We start from the raw sequence: 20884 nt of genomic DNA on the forward strand, positions 1-20884 counted from the left end.
ATATTGAAAAGTTGTTTACTGCGGTTGCTCCGGCTTTGCTTCGTAAATAATTAATAAAAGTTCAAACTTTTATGCTTAAATGATGGCGTATTATGCACTAATAAATAAATTTGAAGAATGTGTAACTGTTATGCTTCGGAAATTTGCATGAAAGTAGGGTAAGTAAAGTCAGTAAATAGAAAACGCTTCTTCTTGTTGTCAAGAAGCTATCGAAACATGACTTCCCCTATTCAGAACGCTCTATAACCCGGAAGTGAACCATGTGGGCTGTTCGACGTGGCTACAACTCACCGGTCCTTCCGAGCTAAGTGAAAACATCAGAGTTTTTGTATAAGAGAGGGTAACATTTATCCATTAAAATCAACTGCATCTCGCCATGCATAGCTTTAGTTACAGCGTGATATTGATATGCAGTATTTTGGCTACAGTAATTGTTGCAAATCAGGATGGCATAAGTACTAATTTAGAAAATAAACTAGTTTCTAGAAAAATAGACTTGGAGTCGCAGCTGGTTAAAATCACTACTAAAGTTACCGTAGCCAACACCGGCTCAACACCAACCAAATTGTATGTGCTTGCAGTTGATGCAGGACTGAGCGATAACTTGGCCTCGGTTGTCGCATCTGTAAGTACTATGTTTATCAGTTGTAATGCAACATAATTTGTGTTTCTTTTTAGCTGCATTGTTGTAAATTCACCCCATATTTATCACCTCCCCTTCCTGATCACTGACTGATCCTAGGCCTAGCCTACTACTACTAGGGTCGGCATAATAATGCTAGGGCCTAGCCCGGCCTTGGGCCTAGCATTTAGGATAGGCCTAGCCTTTATTTTATAATGTAATAAGCTAGTCTGAAAATACATATATACAATGGAGATACAGCAGGTACGCTGCTGTTCTCTGAATAAGATGCTTGATTATATTTACTAGTAATATAGTATGGGGGCCTAGGCCCTGAGCGGCGGCCCTAGTAGTATATTCACGCTTTCTGGTCAAAACAGCAATGACCAAATCTGCAAAAATCCAAAACGGCAACAATTTTTGACCAGAATGGCAATAAATCAAAATGGCAATAGGCCTAGGCCCTAAAGTCAAAACGACAGTAAACGAACACAACAGCCAATTATAAACATGAAAGTGTACATGATTAAATACGGTAAAAAATTGTCATAGCAATAACAATATAACAGGAGCAGGTCAACTCGGCCCCAAGTCAACTCGGCCCCAAGTAGTCAACAATTTTTCATTATTAAGTGGATGTAAATGAAAAGAAAAACACTTGGGGCCGAGTTGACCAGGGGTCTAGTTGACTTGGGGCCGAGTTGACATGGGGCTGAGTTGATTTGGGGCTGAGTTGACTCGAATTCCAATATAACGCTACATATTTAATAATAAAAAGATTGTTGAACACAATATAAAAGTAAACATTTGAATACCGGTATTAACTAAAACTTTCAAATACAGACAAAATCAGGCTGAACAATTATGTCATAAAAGTAAAAAAAGCAAAATAATAATAATAAAAAGAATAATAATGATAATAAAAATCAAAATAATAATATTAATAAATTAAACTTTAAAATATAGACAAAATGAAACATATAAATAATTCATCATAAATGTGTAATAAATAAAAAAATGTGATCATTAAACATTGAAAAAGAAAAAGAGCTCATGGCAATATATTTGATGTACCTGTCAGGACAATTTCAAAACGGACAATTTCAAAATAATTCAGAAAAGTACGCGACTAGACTTGATTTTGCTCCTTTGCCATTTTGGTTTATGCCTGTTGCCATTTTGGTCTGTTGCGATTTTCATACCTATCATTGCCGTTTTGGTTATTGCCGTCTTGGTCATAATCATTGCAGTTATATGAATCATTGCCGTTTTGGTTTATTGCCGTTTTGACCTTCTACAATATTCACATGTGTGATTACAATAAAAAATAAAAGAATAAGTACCCTAGGCCCTATGCCTAAACAACAATGAATGAAAATATGGAATACCCAAAATATGAAAATGAGATGCAAGGAATTATATTGACCCTTTTATTTGATGTGAATATTAATTCTAAAAAAAACCAACTTAATCTAATCAGAAACTCTTAAAGTAATGTGATATACTTTCACATTAGGACAGGTCAAATGCTATATCATGAAAAATTAAAATCAATTTAATACTTAATTAGACCCTAGTGTAGGTTCTGTGATTATACTAGAGTCATACAAAAGCTAACACATTGTTATCTTGGCTATTGTACAGTAATGGTGTTACATAATAATATAATGAGGATAGTACTGACTAGTATGTTAACTCCATTGGTTTACTTATGGAATATTGATAGCAGATTGCCATAATTTAAAAAAAAAATTTTTACATTCATATTTGGCGAGTAGCTCGGTTATGGACTTGTTCTTATGTGCTCTGTGAGTTTGACTTTACCTTATGTGTCACTTTTGTATATAAACTCAGCAGGAAACAGGCTCACAGGCAGCAATTTTTGAATGATGTTATCACGCTAGTGGCGGCATTTTATTGGATAATGCAGGTTATCGCACCTTTAGCAAACGGAGATGGCAACGTACAGTATCTCTAGCTCTGCATAAATTTTAATGCTGGGACCAATGAGGTTTATTATAATTATGGTTTCATGCAACTTTGGGGCCCTGCCTTGTTCCAGGCAGGTTTCTGCTAGCGCATCACAAGCACATGTACAGTAAAACGTCCATTTTATGTACATTTTAACGTCCATTTTATGTATAGTAAAACGTCCATTTTTACATACCCCTCGTAAATTGAAAAATTTGTACACTAGATCTGGTGTCAGTTTCCACTACCAGTCCTAGCTATCAATTGCCATTGAGCGCCGATAGGCTGACGGTGGGTAGCCTACAGTAGTACAAACCGACAGTGCAGCAGAGCGTGGTCTACCCCTCTAGAGCCTAACTGAAATTACCTTCGATAAAAGCCAAATTATTGTCTGGTATACTTCTGTTTAACAAAATATTATTTTAATTCTTATTGAAATATCTATATTTTATGGACCTTTCTATCTTGTTCTTTCTAGTTTTTAGATCGCTTAATTATCATTTCGCGATCATCTTTACGATGTCAATTAACTTGTTGACCCCAGCGCACTTCCAACGAATCACGTTGGTAACTCGTTGTTCAGCTTAGATTTATTACATTAATAATATAGTGATTATTATAGGAGAAATGGAAAAAAATATTAAGAAATATTATTATTATTTTAAGAAAAATATACATTATCACTTTGAAAAACATACGCAATCAGAATTTTTTATGTACCATATTAATTTGTTGATGACGACGTCATCAAGAATAAAGACCATTCGTAAAATCAACTTTTGTAAAACAAATGTTTTACTGTAGGGATCGAAGTGGAAAAGTTCCTTGGTCACAAAATAGTTTCAAGGATTATTTTTTAAGAGGTCTTTAAAAATTAACATTCAATTTCGGACACTTCTGTGCATTAACAAACAATTCAATACAAGGTTTTTTAATTTTGCAGAAAAAGCCTGCTCAAATTTGTGTGGAAACTCGCTAGAAAAATAGGTGCACAGAATCATATTCGTAATTACTGCATTATACATTGTTTATATTAACCTAATTTTCAGCAAAATCTGCTCAGGAGTATTTACTATACAGTCCGACAAGCCTTCATAACTTAGCAACCCTAATTTTCTAGGTTTTCAAGAAAAAAATTGCATTATCTTGTAAAATAATAACAAGCTTTTATAAAGTACATTTGGTTGCACTGGAAATGGGTTTTAGTTATTGTGGTTCTTGTGTGTCAATATTTTATGAAAAATTGGAACAATCTGTTGTTTGCATGTCCATTAGTTTTAATCAGGTAAATTTCAAACAAAACTTTTGAGGCACCTTTCCTAGCACGGTGGGTTCATTTCATAGAACTTGATGGTCAGTAAAAATTGCCTGTGCAGGGCACAAAAATGAATGCAGCAAAAATATATGGAAATGGAACTAATTGCATGAAAAATTAAGCTACAGTAATCAAACAATGGATTAGCATTCTATTAATTACTGTAGAAGGCGTAAATATCCATTTCATGTGATATTAAATCTACCAATCAAATGACAAGGTGTTTTATTTATTTTCTGTTTTGTATGTAGCATTGTTGGTTGGTAACTTTCATTTTAAATGATAAACATATTCATTTAGCATTCATTTGCTTCTCTTTCAGTCTGCATCTGAAGATGAAGGCGTTAGTTTGTCTGTTGCAAAAACCAGCATCAAAGGTCTTGCGTAAGTAAATTTTAAATTTAAACTTAAATTACTTACTTATCATCCCCCTTTCAAATCTCTGGGTTTAAATTTGTAATGTGTTTCGAAATTTTTAAAATTTTGGATCTGTTTCTTATGTAAGTTATCTTTCTTTTTTTAAAAATTTATTTCCTAATTTTGGCCTCGGCCCACACTACAACAATATCAGTGTTAGTAATTTCTTTTAGACGGTCATTTCTTAAACTATAATATTTTCCAGCATATGTTTCAAGCAATCTTTATTCTTACTTATTTCTAAATTCATGGTTTCAATATGATATATATTTTAATATTTTAAATTAATTATTTTACTCTTCTAACACTCTGACCGCCAGGGGTTTGAAAAAGTGGTACCGGTATTAGCCACCACCAGACATTTTAGCAAATTTTAACACTTTTGCGAAGCAAGTTGAGAGTGCATATGTGATCAGATTGACATGTAGTTGAATACTACAAGAACTACAAACATTTTAGCTTTACTTTACAATCACAGTCTGTGACCCGCAACAGTAAAATGAAAATGACTCAGTTTTGGAGATTTACGCAATTTCACACAATGAAACTGAGATAATCGCGGTTTCGTGAAAGTAGATCAATACCGCTCTACGCAAATGTAAACAAACAAATGGTGAAATACGGTCCAGACTGAATATAGTGTTCAAATTGTTAATTGTTAGTACATGTTGGTAATTACCCCATCTATCGGATTCCGTAAAAAAACTTGAGACACAGAGATTTCGTGTTTGGCGGTCAAGCATTGTGTTACCAAACAGAGATCTCCGTGTTTAGCGGGCAGAGTGTTAATACAATATCATTTTCAGTGTTTTAATAGAAATTGTGTGAGTTTTTTTTTTTTTTCTAGATTTCATGATAGAAAGATATTAGTTAAGTTAATTTTCAGTAAACAATGATTTAATGATTTAATCAATTGATCAGATGATCAAATGCAAATAAGTCTTGTATTGTTTTTATTACTGCAGTGGAAAAGTACTATACAGAGTAACACTAGATCAAAATTTGGTTGGTGGTGGAGAAGTCCAGCTAGTAATAGAAATGGTTTTTAGCAATGCGCTTCGCCCGTACCCAACGCAGATCACGCAGAAGGAGAAACAGTTCGTAGAGTTTACTGGCAATGGTTACTTTTATTCGCCATACAAAACTAAATCACAGACTACAGAGGTACAGCTGTCGTCAAGTAGCATTGAATACTTCAGTAAACTGAACCCAGTAGCCGTTAATGAAGATGTCATTACATTCGGGCCGTATGAGGATATCGCCGCATTTACTTCGGTGAGTAGTTAATAGGGAGTTTTCGATGGGAAGCCGTAGAACGTAATGATGTCACTAAAAGTCATCTTTGCATGCAAGAAAGTTAAGTTCTTCTCGCCTGGATTCTAGGTTGCAGTTTGGCCAAATTTATGTATGCAGACAACGTAGGATGCCCGGCAGGACAGTCACACATTAGTGATTCCGTTTTAGCGTTGCGTCGTCGAACAAATCAAAAGCTCCCTAATATTGATAACAGATTACTGAAGAATTTCTTGGTATCCATATACAAATAAAATCATCTATTCTGTAGGTGTGAATCCATAGAATCATACATGCATAATTAAGAATCACAAGAAAAATATGGTGTGGTGGGGCAGGGCAATACCTGGAAGGATAAAACAGTGTACATAACCTTGAAGTGATGTATCAATATCTCATACACATCATTGTAGAATAGAATTGATCTTGGTATAATGATAATAGTTTTAGAACAATAAATCGATCAGTTAAACAAATCACAGTTGATTAAATCAATTTGTTGTGTTTTTATATGCAAAAACCAAATTAATTGTTCAAAAATTCAATAATAATAACAAATAACAGCATGGATAACACATTTTATACTTAACATTATAGTCAAAGCATCCATGCTAATGCCTATACTATATATAATATACTGTATCCCACTCCTAATTCATTATAAAATATATTCATTGTACATTAATTTTTTGTAAATGTTTAAAAAGAAACATTTCATAGTAATTGAAACATTTCTAAATTAACAATTCAGGAGAAAATCCGTATCCATTATGAGAATAACAACGCTTTTCTGACGATAACCAGTATGACGCGTGTTGTCGAGGTTTCTCATTGGGGAAACATTGCCGTTGAAGAAACCTTTGATATCCGACATGTTGGTGCCAAGTTGAAAGGTTCTTTCTCTCGTTATGATTATCAGCGATCACAAGAGGGCGCATCAGTTAAATCATACAAGGTAATTCTTTTATTAAAAAAGCTTTATATTGATACCTTGATGGACAATTTCATTTGCAGTGTGAAATAATTCACTTTATTCTTTTAAAGTATTTTGTGTTTTTCATTCTGAATTAGCTTTTTCGTTATCGCCAAAATTTCCTACATTGAATTTGAAAAGTAAATATCAAGTAATAAATTAAAATATTAAAATGTTACAAGGCTGTCCTCAGTTTTAAGCCTATTGTTATTATATGACACTGTAAAACAATGCTTATTTGTTATCAATAATGATTGATTGTTTGCTATTTCTTGGTATTTATAGACAATTCTACCAGCCTCTGCCACTGATGTTTACTATCGTGATGAGATCGGTAATATCTCCACCAGCCATCTGGTAGAGCATGATGAGTACATTGAGCTGGAGCTCCGACCTAGGTTCCCTCTGTTTGGTGGTTGGAAGACCCACTACTACATGGGGTACAACCTGCCTAGTTACGAGTACCTTTACAGCTCAGGTAAAGCATAATTGTAGACTTCTTGTTAAAGTTGAGGGCAGTGTAGATAATTTGACTGGTGGTGAGCCACTGTGTATGTGTGTGTGCATGGAACCATGGAAATTCATGGTCCATAGGTTGAATTCAGTGTATGTCCTTGTGCATATAAAGCAAACCTAACTCTATAATAGCTAATCCAGCATTCATGTATAGATATCCCTTTTAGCTTATTGGCTCCTGTTATGTTGTTGTGTTCCCTTTTTAGCTTAGCTTCCCTCTTGTGTTGATGTGCATGTGCATATTCAGTAATTCCAACCAAAAAGAGTGCTCCATATGATGTTTTTTGTGTCAGTACATTTGATCATGCCTACTTAATTGTACCTTTATGAGTTTGATGGTTAGTGGGGAATCATTCCAATGCTGAAATTGTCATTGAAATAAAGAATTAAAAAAATTGTAGCATTTTAAATTAAACATTTAATGCATGTGGTGGTGTAACCAAGGTATCAATAGGGGATGTCATTTTTTGGTTGGTATTGACTACGTTATCTAACAAATATGGCCATGTATGAATACAGTTCACTAGATCTATGGTCGGCAATCCATGGGTCATGACTCAAGTTTGGGTCATGGATAAACTTTTGAGGGACGTCAGGTCGCATGTGCTTGATTGTCATCAGGTCGCAAGGTGTTCATAAAGCACTACAGTGTTACATCACGATACCGCGTGATACTACTCTGTTGCTATCGTTGCAAAAAGCGTTCAACCGGGCGCCATTTTCTCCACTGACAAACCATTAATCTCAATTTCTAACGTAATTATTAAGATGTTGTATCTTACTTTTTCTTTGTAAATTTTAATTGATGATTAAATGTGTGTTCGATAACTAATATAATGCGAGCTTTTGTGTTTTCAATACATTTTGATGGTAAAATATCAGGCGTAAGAATGGTGACCAATGTCTGTTGACAACAGAAAGCGTCACCTGGCGTCGTGACGACATGACTGTGGTACTCTATTTGTGTTAAATAATATTTAAAAAGTATTCCAGTGAAAACATAGATCCATTACATATTAAATTTTTGAATTTTTGTTTTCAAAACTTTGTTAAATGTCTGGTTGTCACCTGATTTACGAAACTAATAATCTTTATAAATCTTCTATATGTTCTTTATCTTTATTCAAAGTCTGTATAAAAAATACAAATGTAGAATTACCTATTTAACTAGTAGGTTTGCTAGGACTGTATGACTCACTGATAAGAATAAGGTTATTGATTACTGTGTTTAAAAATTCTAATTATATATTATATTCCCTCAGTGAGGATTTCGCATTTAGAAAATTTGTTCTTGTACTTAACACCTTGATTTCAAAAACCTCAGCAATTTGCTGGCAGAAAAAAAAACCAGTATCAATGTGTCACCCAGGCAGGGATAAATTTTATACTTCCCAGAGGATCAGTGCACAGTATTTGCTTGGATTTAGGACTCCATTTACTGACAAAGTTGACACATCACGATATATCTATAGAGTGGAGAATCACTTGAGGTGGCATATAACTGCTCACTCCTAACAAACTTAATTTCAGCACCAGACGTTACCAAGTTCTGAGACGATGGATGACAAAGGAGTCCTCTTAACTTGGTCTAGCAGCCATCGGTTCTTGATGCACTCTCTACAATGAAATGTTGTTACAAGATAACAATATTATTTAGATATCGGCCATATATTCTGGTTTTGGCATTTCATTTCAAAGGGGTACGGTGATTTGAGGCTTTGGGTCATGAGAAGCCATGGCAATTTATTTGGGTTCTAGGGGTAAAAGGGTTGAAGACTATTGATAACAATGTAGGTTGTTTATGTTGGCAAATTGGCATACTGGTGGATCCGGTTTTGATGATTAAACATAATGTATTAACCAATAGGTGATGAGTTTTTTTTATTTATTTTTTTATTTGATGTATCTTAACCAATTTGATTTATTTAAAAAAAACAGGTGATGATTATATCCTGAGGATGCGGTTCGTAGATCATGTGTTTGATGCAATGGTTGTTGATGACCTGACAGTAAAGATTATCCTCCCTGAAGGCAGCAAGTAAGACTCTTCATCTTAATTTAATTTCATTAATTTATTTTGTCTTCAGAAAACATTTAAGGATATGAGAAAATACATACAAGAAGAAGATACAAATCGCGTTTGAGTTGGTCTCCCACCCTCCCCCCCCAAAGTTTAGGGTGCAGCCTATACACCGGTCTTTAACCTACTCCCAAAAAGTTCAGATCGCGAGCCGCAACGAAAATCAGGCGCCGTCTGTCTAGGTTAGGCCCATGCTATCCCAATTAATTAGCCTAGGTTAGGACCAGTTTGTAGGCCTAGTATTTGTAATTGCACTCACTACAGTGCTGCACTAGGAATCCTACTAAGTTTTCTACGACATTCAAACAATATTGAAACACGCTGTTTTTTGGCAGTTCGGTTCTCGAGGGCACGTGAACAGCTTCATTTACGATGTCCTAACAAAACACACGCGGGCTGGTTGAAACTTGCTGTTCGACGTCTGGTTCCTGGTGGCTTGTACCATTATAGAGAGAATGATAAAAATTTGTGAAATTAATTTATGCTATAAAAACACAAGTTTTTTTGAAGTTATTTTACTGGAATTTAACTGTAGAAAGGCATACGTCATCTGCGCATGCGTAAGCTTTGTATCACACAATATTTCTCCAGTTCTGTTTTTGTTCATAAAACATGGTGCGTGATGGTGCATGCTTCGCACAGTGTGCTGTGAGTAGTAATGACTTAGGCCTAGAATAACCAATATTTTTAGCTTAATACCGACTGTTATTAGTCACCATAATAATAGAATGATTGTTTAAAATAGATAAATATACTCAATAAGTATTTTATTTTATTAAACTTAAACTAAACTGATGTTGAAAATTTAATGTAGCACGACCATCTAGCAAGAAATGGGGATTTCCCTAGAGCAAGAATACGTTGTTTCATTGCGGTAGCCAGAGGTTTACACGCATTTCGAGTTGTTTGTTGTTTAATAATCAACAGAAAAAGATGACATTTCTTTGTGAACAATTGTAAATAATGTCAATGTTTCAAAATAATTAAAACTTAAAGTTATGGGAACGGTTTGGAGCTTAAAAATTGGTGCGGCTTATACACCGGAATATACGGTATTAGAATTAAACATCCTTATTCAGTATGTACAATGAAAGATTTTTAAAAAACGGTAAAATTTAAACTTTCATTTACTTAAAACCTTAAATTTAACAACCTAAAAAAAAAATTCTTAAAAGAATTAAAAATATACATAAACTATAGTACATAAATTAAAAATAAACCTCCTTTTCAATATGTACAAAATAAAGATTTTTAAAAACCCAGTAAAATTTAAACTGCGCTTATACTAAACCTTAAATTTAACAATCCAACTGGATAAACCAAAAAGCGAAACAAATCACTGTCGAGTGGTTCTCCAATGTTGAAAACAATACTTAAAAAAATAAAATATATAAATTTAAAGTAAACATTCTTATTCAATATGTACAAAGAAAGATTTAAAATAAAAAAGTAAAATTTAAACTTTGCTTTACTTAAGACCTTAAATTTAACAACCCGACAGGATAACCAAAAAGCGTAACAAACCACTTATTATTATTATTATTGTATACTTATATAGCGCATATCAAACTTCTCTATGCGCTGAACATTATTACCCTGGATCACTGGATCAAGCACATATGGAACACACACTCAAGCCCCATAGGGGAATTCCATAATGTTTTGAGTGGTTCTCCAATGTTGAAAACAATACATGTAAATGCTTAAAAATGCTATATAAATTTGATTAAGTTGCTTCAGTCGTCTTCAAGAGAATAATATTTGGCAAATATTATTCTCCTGAACAACAGTTTCTTTCAGAACTATCTATGTGGTGTACTGCAAGCTGCTGGTCCCGCAGGTTGTTTGTGTGTTTCACACTGTTCTTACCACCTTTACGACTGGCTACAAATGAATAAGACATAAATAAGCAAGAAATTCATTTACGGAACTGTTTTTGTGAATTTTTATTGGTTTTTAAATGCGGCTGAAGCATTTTCAATTTGGTGAAAGAAATCAAATACCTTAAGCCATTTTGCAAAATAAATTTTGAACCTAGCGTGAGCGTAGCAAGCATTATTATTATTATTACTTCGCCATGCAAATCTTCAAACATTATCTACAGTCTCGTCCACAATGGACTTTAGAAACGTCAATCCAAGTTAATTGTCCACTCAGATGTGTTAACAACTACAATCAGTCAAATGTTTATTCATCAATAATTTTAAATAATATTATTGTACATAACTAATGTGATGATGAGCTAGCTAGCCCACCTACAGTACAGGCGTAGGCTACCCCTACGTTTCATTTGATACAAGGAATTTTCATGCCTTTTGATCTGTCAAGATTCCATTTCTTCTGGAATTTCTTGAACCTTCATTTTGAACTGCTGCATTCAGCAACTAATGGAAGAAGGAGCAATGATGATTTTTTTTTCTGTTTTGGTTTTCCAATGACTCCAATGACCACATTATTTTCTCAGAATCGCACAGGCACAATCAGAGAGCTTTTTGTATGTTTGTTATCCATAAAATTATCCAAAATTATGTGCTGACAATGTTCTCAAGTTCAGTTGGAATAGATGACCTGTATTTCAATGAACATTATTCATCATTAATAATGTGCCTTTACAGCAGAATCACTTTGAAGAAATCAATGCATTTTTCTATATTGAGTATTGACAATTGAGTGGTAAAAATGAAAATTGATTCAAATTCACACTAATGTTTCTCGTTTTGAACCGCTGGTTTTTATTTTGGAGGTCTTGATTTGGCTGGAAATATTTCTTGTTGGGGAGGAAATATTTCTTCTTGGGGGAGGAATAGTTCTTTTTGGGAAGGCAGTGATTCTTTTTAGCAGGTAATAGTTATTTTTCGGGAGACAATTGCTCTTTTTTTGGAGGCAATAGTTCTTTTTAGGGAGGCAATCTTTCTTTTTCGGGAGCCAATCGTTCTTCTTTGGGAAGCAATATTTCTTCTTTTGGAGGCAATAGTTCTGTTTGGAGACACAATTGGTCTTTTTCGGAAGGCAATAGTTGGAGAGGTCATTCTGGAGAGCTGTACAGGAATATTGCTAGCAATATTTCCAGATTCACGGTATTGTTGAATGTCCATTTCTAGGCTAGCTTTGAATATTTTTGCTTTGTTTCTTAAGTCTGAATCATTCATGGTAAGTTTAGAGAAATTTTGAAAAGCTAAAGGAATGAGAACATAAAAAACAGACCTAACCCCTATAGTTATGTTAGGTAATTGGCCGTATGATTTCAATGAATATACTAAAATCAAAGCCATGCAACATAGGCTCAAATTCATTAGGGTTTTCATAATCTCAGGGCCATATGGCCTGTGCTTTTTAATAATCTGATCAAACAATTGCTTTTTAATGGATGTTAAACCACTACCTTCATCAAGGTTCTTTATATAAATGACAGGTCTCGCATAATCAGCATGTTCTGGTTCATTTTTTACCGCTAACTTAATAACTTGTCTCAACAGTTTGCTGTAACCAGCATAATAGTCAGTTAAAGTGATGCAGGTATAGCCAATAATGATAAAGGACACCATAACAAACTCAAAAACGTCATTAGAGTTCATTAGAAGACCTAAAAAAAAAAAAAATACAATACTTATGATACTTACTAATTGGTAATTCAGTATAACAGTTATATATACATAGTATAATATTGAACTTAAAATAAATAGTAATGAAAAAATGTTTATTATATTTCCTTCCTTTTTGTAGTATGAAGTGAAAAAATGAATACTCCTAATTATAATAGAAATTGGTGAATGAAGAAGACAAATGATGTAACATTTAATTATCATGCAAAATGTTCTGACAATAAACTTAATACAACCACTTGACCCATGGTCAGTGCTTTTCCACATTTGTTTCCAAAATTCAAAGGAGAGTAATCTGCATGTCAGTCGAGTGAGTAGACATTCCAATTTCTTTAAATTATTTAACCTAAGAGTATAACAAAAAAAATTGGGCATTTCATTTAGTGTGATATAACTGACCAGTGGTATTCCAAATCTAATTTCAGTTTCAATAAGTCGGATCATATATTTATTTATTATACTATTTTCTTTTTCATTTTTCTTAAATATATATAAATACAACATTGAATTAAACACAAATATGAAATACCCAATTATGACAAATACAATATAAGCTGTATCAGCTTTGCCCATGATTATGTATTGTATCATTGATGGGACACATCCAGATATATAAATTAAAGACGCGCACAGAAAGCAAACAAAAATATATGTTTTTATACCTCCTGAAAAAAATACAAAGTGTTTAGGGCCAATAGGGAGATCTGTGCTTATATTAATGTACTCTGTGCCTTCAACAAGTGATGGTTTTTTTTCACAAAAAAACGACACAAGGAACAGACATATACATTGTAATAGAATGAAACTTCCAAATATAGTCAATATATGTATGATTTTTATGAAATGATTTTTTGTAGATTCAGTTCCCCAACAAAACAATTTTGTAAAAGTAGTCGTACTTTCAAAATTACTGTTAGACTTGAGACAAATTAAAAAGTCCTTTTGTAAGCTATCCATTGATGAAAATCGTGCAAGCGATGATGCAATTATTTTTTGTCTTTCATCTTCATCAGCATCCAAGTAACAGTCCACTGATATGAAAACATTCACAGAAACCCTTTCTATACCGTGACTTAATGTATTCAGGGAGAAGATCACTGCTGTATCTGGCAAAGATAATAGTTGAAAACCCTTGGGTCCAATGGCTAATACCCAGTCCTGGATATTGATCATTCCATCTGAATACTGAATTTCTTCCATTACATCAACAGATAAGTTATTAATACTGGACTTTAATAAAGTCAATTCCATGTTGATAAGAACACTTTCATCTCTGATGATGGTTTCCAAAGCCTTGGAATGAATGGCCAAGTTGCATGTGTTGTTTCTTGGCAGAGGTTGACTCTCTATGTAATCAGATGATACAATCATGAATGAATGAAGTAGCAGAATCAATATCATATTTACCAGAAATCTTGTCACTATGAAACTATCAAATCCAAGGCTGTAAAAAAGAAAGAATTTAGTCAAATGCAGTTATGTTAGGTTTTTTTTTATTTGAATCACACCAAGGATAAGTCCGAAGACAATTCCCTACTCTTTTCTGAAGAGTGTGCTGCATTCTTCGATGTGCAAATGGACCATAAATGCAGACAGGACCAATGACAAACGTTTCATCCGAAAGATGATGGTGCGCTAATTGTAGCTTGCTTTTCAGTCCTCCAGCTGAAATGCAAGGAGAGCAACGATGAGAATTGAATCGGGGACAAAGAGATCTCCACGGTCAGCCTTAAGAAATACTGTATGTCATATAAATGGCCTGATATTCGTACGGGTATTCGTAGGTCTAGCTTTTTCCTATGTAAGTCTAGGCTAGGCAGTTGGTATCAGCCAGCTACTACAGTATTCAGTACAGTTCTGTACATTCATTTTATTATATGGCCTTGTATGGCCCTGTATATAATATCACTATTTCCATTGGCTAACACTTAGCCTGGGTTCCAGGCCCTAATTTTAGGTTACTCACTCTTTATTGCACTTAGTGCGCGCCATACCTAATTTAATTGGCGTCCCATACTCGATTTCTTTTTTTTCGAATTAGGGCCTGGGCAAACGATTCATGCGTGCAATTTCCCCTGTCTCTTATACACATCTAAACAGTTTATGACTGATTTTGTAAATCACGTGATTGGCTAACTTCATGCATATTAATCAATCTTGGTAAATTTTCAAAATTGAAGATGCGGATGTCTCGACTAGAACAAGCTCCAGCTCCCTTTTGGCTACCTACTTAAATTAAAATAGTTAGTATAATAGTTCTGGCCTGCTGAGAACGACATGGACTGATAACCGTAGGCTATAGGCCTACTTGGAACCTTGCTCACCGCTAGCTGCTACACAGATTTAGGCCTTTAGGGTAGAATATTGTTAAAAAGGTAGGCCTCTGTAAGTAAGAACTTAAAAATAGGCCAAGCCTCTACTAGTCTAGGCTAGGCCTACTACCTGACTCCAGGAGAGGCCTGAGCCATCCTACTGGAAAGTTAAAGTTTTGTTGTATTTGTGTGGTATGCCATGTAGTCTAAGCTTAATTGTTTTTGCCATTGCCATCATTAGTCTTACTAGGGTCTATTCTAAATATTTTAGGCCCGTTTTATTAGGGAGGACTATTTAAATTTAGTCATGCCTAACTAGTCGACGCGAGTGACTCAGTTTCGTGGCTCCAAAAATATGAACATTTGATTGGTTGAAATTGTTTATTTCGGTCTGCCCATTTATCCAAATACGGAATATAAGATTACGTCATTCTATTGGCATCCTGGTGCCTGATTTCAGTGTTTTACAAGTCACTTATTCCGTCTTTAAATTAACTTTCTCGTTGGTGGCGCTGTCCAGAATGAGAAAAATAATAAAAAAATAAGAGACTTGTGGCAAGTCTAGCTAACACTGTGCTTTCTGGGCTGATGAGAGGATGTTTCAGGATACTAGAATACTATTTTTATGTATAATATATTATTTAAAAAATGATAACAGTAGTGTTCTAATACGTCCGTCCTATGGCAAAACAAAGTAACTGCTTTTATATTTTTAAGTTACGTTGTTTTGCCTTGGAACGACCGAATAGGAACATGATGTAATATATGATTAATCAAGTTTTAGGTCTGCCAAGTAGTTGTAATCTCATCATTAATTTTTTTATTTTAAAATATTTACACATACTGTAGGATAAATTTGGAAGTAGCTGTATACACAAATTGAATTAGCTACTGAAGTTGCAATGTTTTTTTTCTATAGGAAATATTTGTGTTGTTTTTTTTTATAGGAAATATTTCTTGTTTATTTTAAAATGTATCTAACTGATGAATACATAAAGTATGGAAATGAAAAAAAATGTAATGGTCACTTTTTTTGTTTTGTTGCAACAATAGGTCATTATTAAGCCAAATGTATTTCAAGAATCTGTTTGAACCTTATAAGGGAATATTTATTATTATTTTATTTAAACCAAATTTAATGATAGTGAACCATCCTTTAGAAGGTGATCATTTGGGACCCTCAATATGCAAGTACAGTAATAGGATTTGTAGTGAATTAAAATACAAAAATTCTCTCAGAAAAACAATTTAATTATTTTATCCAAAACAATTTTCAAAACATTGATATCATACCGTAAAACCTTGACTAGAAGCCCAATGGGCTGAATCTCGAAAAGAAGCCCATCTCGAATTAAAGCCCCCTCTTTAGTTAGCAAAAGCAACCTCGAAAGAAACCCATCTCAAGATAGTACAATACATCCCCCTCTTTATTTTGCAAAAGTAGCCTCAGACAGTAGCCCATCTTAAGATAGTTCAATACATACACTATATGAATTTAAAAAAAAAAAAAAATAAATTATCATGCTTGGTAAATACTCCATGATACAGACTGATGTTACAGTGACCCTATTTACAGTTTTATAGTAAATAGTAGTTAAAGCATTCATTTTCCCCCCCCTCTTTACTTTGTAAAAGTAGACTCGAAGAGGCCCATCTCGGACTATGAAGCCCATCTCGAAATAAAGCCCATTAAAATTTCGGGGAAAAAAATGAAGCCGCTGCTCAGGGCTTCTTTTCGAGGTTTTATGGTACAGACCTTTAGCTTAAATCCTCTGTATTCTATTTTTTTCATTTAAAAATGTTTAGTATAGGGGTCATTCCATGCCAATTCAACGTGGCCGTGGAAGTCACCATCTCAAATTTTGTTTAAATTTTCAGGGTTTGTTGTAACTTCAGTAACTAAGAAAAATCCAAAATTTCAGCTCAATCGGACCAATACTTTCCGAGACACCGGTGTCCGAAAAAGTGGGCGTGGCACCCATTAGAGCCGCCGACGACGTTGTTATTTGGATTCTTTGATTTTTGAAGTGTCATAACTTTTTTTCTAGGTCACCTACAAAGCTAAAATTCACAGTACTTGCTCAACTTTTAGAGTAGATTCAGATTCTGCATTCAAATAATAACTTAGAAAAACACTTTTCGAATTATGCTCTATCGAACATGGCTTCAGAATAAACGCGACAGAGCTTTCAGCTATTTTTGCTCACCCATATCTCAAAAACTAGAAGGGCTAACCCAAAACTGTTTTTGATTTCTTATACCCTACCAAATTCTGTGTAAATAAAGTAAATATGGACATAACCCAAGCATGAATACTACCAAATATATGCCTCCCATTATGGTCCAGCCAGAAATTTGACAAATATGGGTAGTCGCGTTTGGGGGTAGAACCTAATGTGGATTTTGAAATATCAACTTGAAAATTCAGCATAATCAACTTTAATATATGTTACAATCATAATATTAAAAACATTATTGTATATTTACTGTCTTCTTAAAATATTTTACAGGTCAAAATTACACATGAGTAGCAGGAGAAATTTGAAAGTAACAGGAGAGTAAATTGAAATAGGCCGGGGAATGGGGGGGGGGCCGCCTAGGCCCCCATCGGTGTCCAGGGGCAGAGCCCTGGTCGGGGGTCAAGGGGGCGAAGCGCCATTGCACTCCAGGGTTTTAGAGATTTTTAAGCCCATTTGATGGCATTTCTCTACATCATTTTTTTAACAACAGTTTTCAGAATTAATTACTGAGCTGTAAAAAAGTTGATATTTTTTCATATTCTTCATACATAGGCCTAGCCCTGTCTCTTATACACATCTTCGCCAGCGTTTATGTGTAATTTTGACCTGTAAAATATTTTAAGATGGTGGTAAATATACAACAATGTTTTTAATATTATGAATGTAACATATATTGATAAGTTGATATTTCAAAATCCACATTGGGTCCTACCACCAAACGCGACTACCCTTATTTGTCAAATTTCTGGCTGGACCATAATGGGAGGCATATATTTGGTAGTATTCATGCTTGGGTTATGTCCATATTTACTTTACTTACACAGAAGTTAGTAGGGTATAGGAAATCAAAAACAGTTTTGGGTTAGCCCTTCTAGTTTTTGAGATATGGGTGAGCAAAAATAGCTGAAAGCTCTGTCGCGTTCATTCTGAAGCCATGTTTGATAGAGCATAATTCGAAAAGTGTTTTTCTAAGTAATTTTTTGAATGCAGAATCTGAATCTACTCCAAAAGTTGAGTAAGTACTGTTAATTTTAGCTTTGTAGGTAGCCTAGAAAAAAAGTTATGACACTTCAAAAATCAAAGAATCCAAATAACAACGTCGTTGGCGGCTCTAATGGGTGCCACGCCCACTTTTTCGGACACCGGTATCTCGGAAAGTATTGGTCCGATTAAGCTGAAATTTTGGATTTTTCTTACTTACTGAAGTTAAAACAAACCCTGAAGATTTAAACAAAATCTGAGATGGTGACTTCCGCGGCCACGTTGAATTGGCATGGAATGACCCTTAGTACAGTAAATTGTGTCCTTACAATTGCTCATATATGTGAGCAGTGTCATTCATAGGAATTATACAAAAAATCAATTACCTTCTATTATTCTCTTGCTATAAAATATTCTTCGCAGCATAGGAATCAGCTTCTCTGATTTTTACAATGTTGAATACTGTTAACATTTACACAGCTTATACCAGGATCATCTAATCCAAAACCAGCATTTCACAACTGTGCAATGATTATGATGAAACCAATATTTTTGCATCACACATGATAATATATTTGTTATGGGCCGGTAGACATGTTAAATTGATATAGTTAAGCATCACTGACTTATTTGTTATCACTTCAACTGACCATAGCCTTGAATAGGACCTTTTCACGCTGCAGTAGACATCTTCAATCGATGTAAACAAATTACAAAAAAGTATAAAAGGACTTTTTACTTGTAGGTCTGCATGTGAGTAGTGATGGAAAAATTTTCGAGATGCTGTGTTTCAAAATTTCAGGGTCAAATTTTAATCAGCTATTTATGGCATATGATAGATTGGGTCTTTAAGCACAGATGTGGTGTGTACACTGTATACCCATGTTTTATGTTCATGGGATACATGATCTGGAAATTGTAATTTAACTATAGGTTGCATACGATACACTTTACACTTTCTATCAAGATATAGAGAACCATGTGTTCAGTTATTAGTGGTAATCAGGGAATGTACATACATATCCAGGACTTGGGAGTGGGGGGAAGGGTTGTGTACATTGTATTTTGTGAAAATTGTAAAAACAAACGAAGGATATAAATGACTTAAGCATTTTGGTTCAATGTACTGCATCCCAAAACATGCGCCACAATTTTCGCTCACCTAGCCCCAGAAGTGGTGGAAAAATTTAACATGCGTTACCTATGGATGGCTCAGGCCATATGTTTCTGGCTTAAAAGATGATTCTAATTAGCATATTAATTTTGAAAATTATATGTTAGAAGCACAAAATTGTAATGTAGCATTGGTTCCAAGGTGACTTTGTGATCTAGTCCATTAAGATTACTAACACATAACATAAAATTACCGTGCACTACAGTACATTGAGCATGAAGTAATGCCCTTACCCAAAGATGTATAGTTCCTTTATGTTCAGGTTTAATTTATTCAAATCATAAATTTCAACAATAAACCTAAATTGAGAGCCTATTTATTAAAAAATCACTGACTTTAAAATGTGTTATTTTTCTCTTGTCTTATATTTTGTTTTGTTTAGATAATAGCCCTTGATGGCTCACACAGCAATAAAATATTGAATTGAATGCCTAATGATGTTGATTATTTCCATTTCATAAACAATCCACCGACCCTACAAAAAAGCTTGGCAATAATTTAGATTATGTCTGAATACCAGGGTCCTAGAGCCACCACTAATTTTTAACTTTGATAGAAACCATAGCTCTGGAACAGTTGACTAGTTACCATTCATAGTTATATGCTATTTTCTTTACCAACAGGAATATGAAGTTAGTGACACCATACTCGGTAGACCAAGATAAGAATGAGCTGCATTTCACTTACCTGGACACAATTGGTAGACCAGTGATAGTCGCTCGCAAGTCTAACCTTGTTGAACAGCATATCCAAGACTTCGAAGTGAGCTCTTATTTTATTATCCATACATCACATCCTTGAAAGTTGAGAGACCATAGATGAAGTAACATTTTGTCAGCTGTAACAAAGCTACTTTCCTGGGATACTATAGTACCCAAAAAAATGGGTTTCACACACAAACATGTGCATATATACTTGCAAAAACATGGCATTATCAAACTTCAATCCATTAGGATTTCCCCACTTGACAGTAAGCAAGGACTACAGCTAATAAATTAATAACTTGCTCTTACCATAGCTTGTAATACATTAGGCCTAATGTCTATTAGTTGGCAAAGGAGTTAAAGGATATCAAAATAGGTATACATTTTTAAGAAATTTCTTAAGTTTCTATAACATATGTAATTTCATTTTGGTGCGCATACTGGTACCCACTGGTGCTGACTTCCGTGAGGCAATTGATAATAATCATAAAAATATTATAAACTTGCGGGAGATGTGTTGTTTTCCGGGAGATTCATGCTTGCTTGCGGGAGTGTGGAGGTTGTCCGGATTTCCGGGAGACTCCTGCTACTTCAGTGAGCCTTGGGTTCCATAAGATTGTGCATTATATTGTGTACCAAAGTAAATTGTGATAAACACAGTACTACTGGGTTGAAGTATATGAC

At 34.3% G+C, this 20884-nt stretch overlaps 2 protein-coding genes across 4 annotated transcripts in view; one reads left to right on the forward strand and one right to left on the reverse strand.

The window, feature by feature from the left end:
• Window positions 1-265: 265 nt before the first annotated feature.
• Window positions 266-20884, forward strand: part of LOC117105740 (dolichyl-diphosphooligosaccharide--protein glycosyltransferase subunit 1-like) — a gene marked incomplete in the record, with an annotated part of 22318 nt that continues 1699 nt past the window's right edge. Inside the window, 6 exon segments of the mRNA XM_033247004.1 lie at window positions 266-625; window positions 4231-4292; window positions 5291-5600; window positions 6370-6573; window positions 6877-7069; window positions 9046-9145. Coding sequence (XP_033102895.1) covers window positions 377-625; window positions 4231-4292; window positions 5291-5600; window positions 6370-6573; window positions 6877-7069; window positions 9046-9145 — 1118 coding nt within the window.
• LOC117105723 lies at window positions 10854-18841 on the reverse strand. Of its 3 annotated transcripts, none has more exons than XM_033246982.1 (3): window positions 18709-18841; window positions 13689-14233; window positions 10854-12770 (listed from the first exon to the last, which is right to left on the reverse strand). In XM_033246982.1, exons 2-3 carry the CDS (start codon window positions 14188-14190, stop codon window positions 12022-12024), a joined length of 1251 nt encoding a protein of 416 aa, XP_033102873.1. In that variant the 5' UTR covers window positions 14191-14233; window positions 18709-18841; the 3' UTR covers window positions 10854-12021. The 3 variants fall into 3 exon arrangements, with proteins under 3 accessions (XP_033102873.1, XP_033102883.1, XP_033102865.1); XM_033246992.1 differs by having other exon boundaries at window positions 10854-13135; XM_033246974.1 differs by having other exon boundaries at window positions 10854-14233.

This window comes from Anneissia japonica, unplaced genomic scaffold (assembly GCF_011630105.1).
Source record: "Anneissia japonica isolate Jap-2015-1 unplaced genomic scaffold, ASM1163010v1 scaffold640_len1575945_cov177, whole genome shotgun sequence".
NCBI lineage: Eukaryota > Metazoa > Echinodermata > Crinoidea > Comatulida > Comatulidae > Anneissia > Anneissia japonica.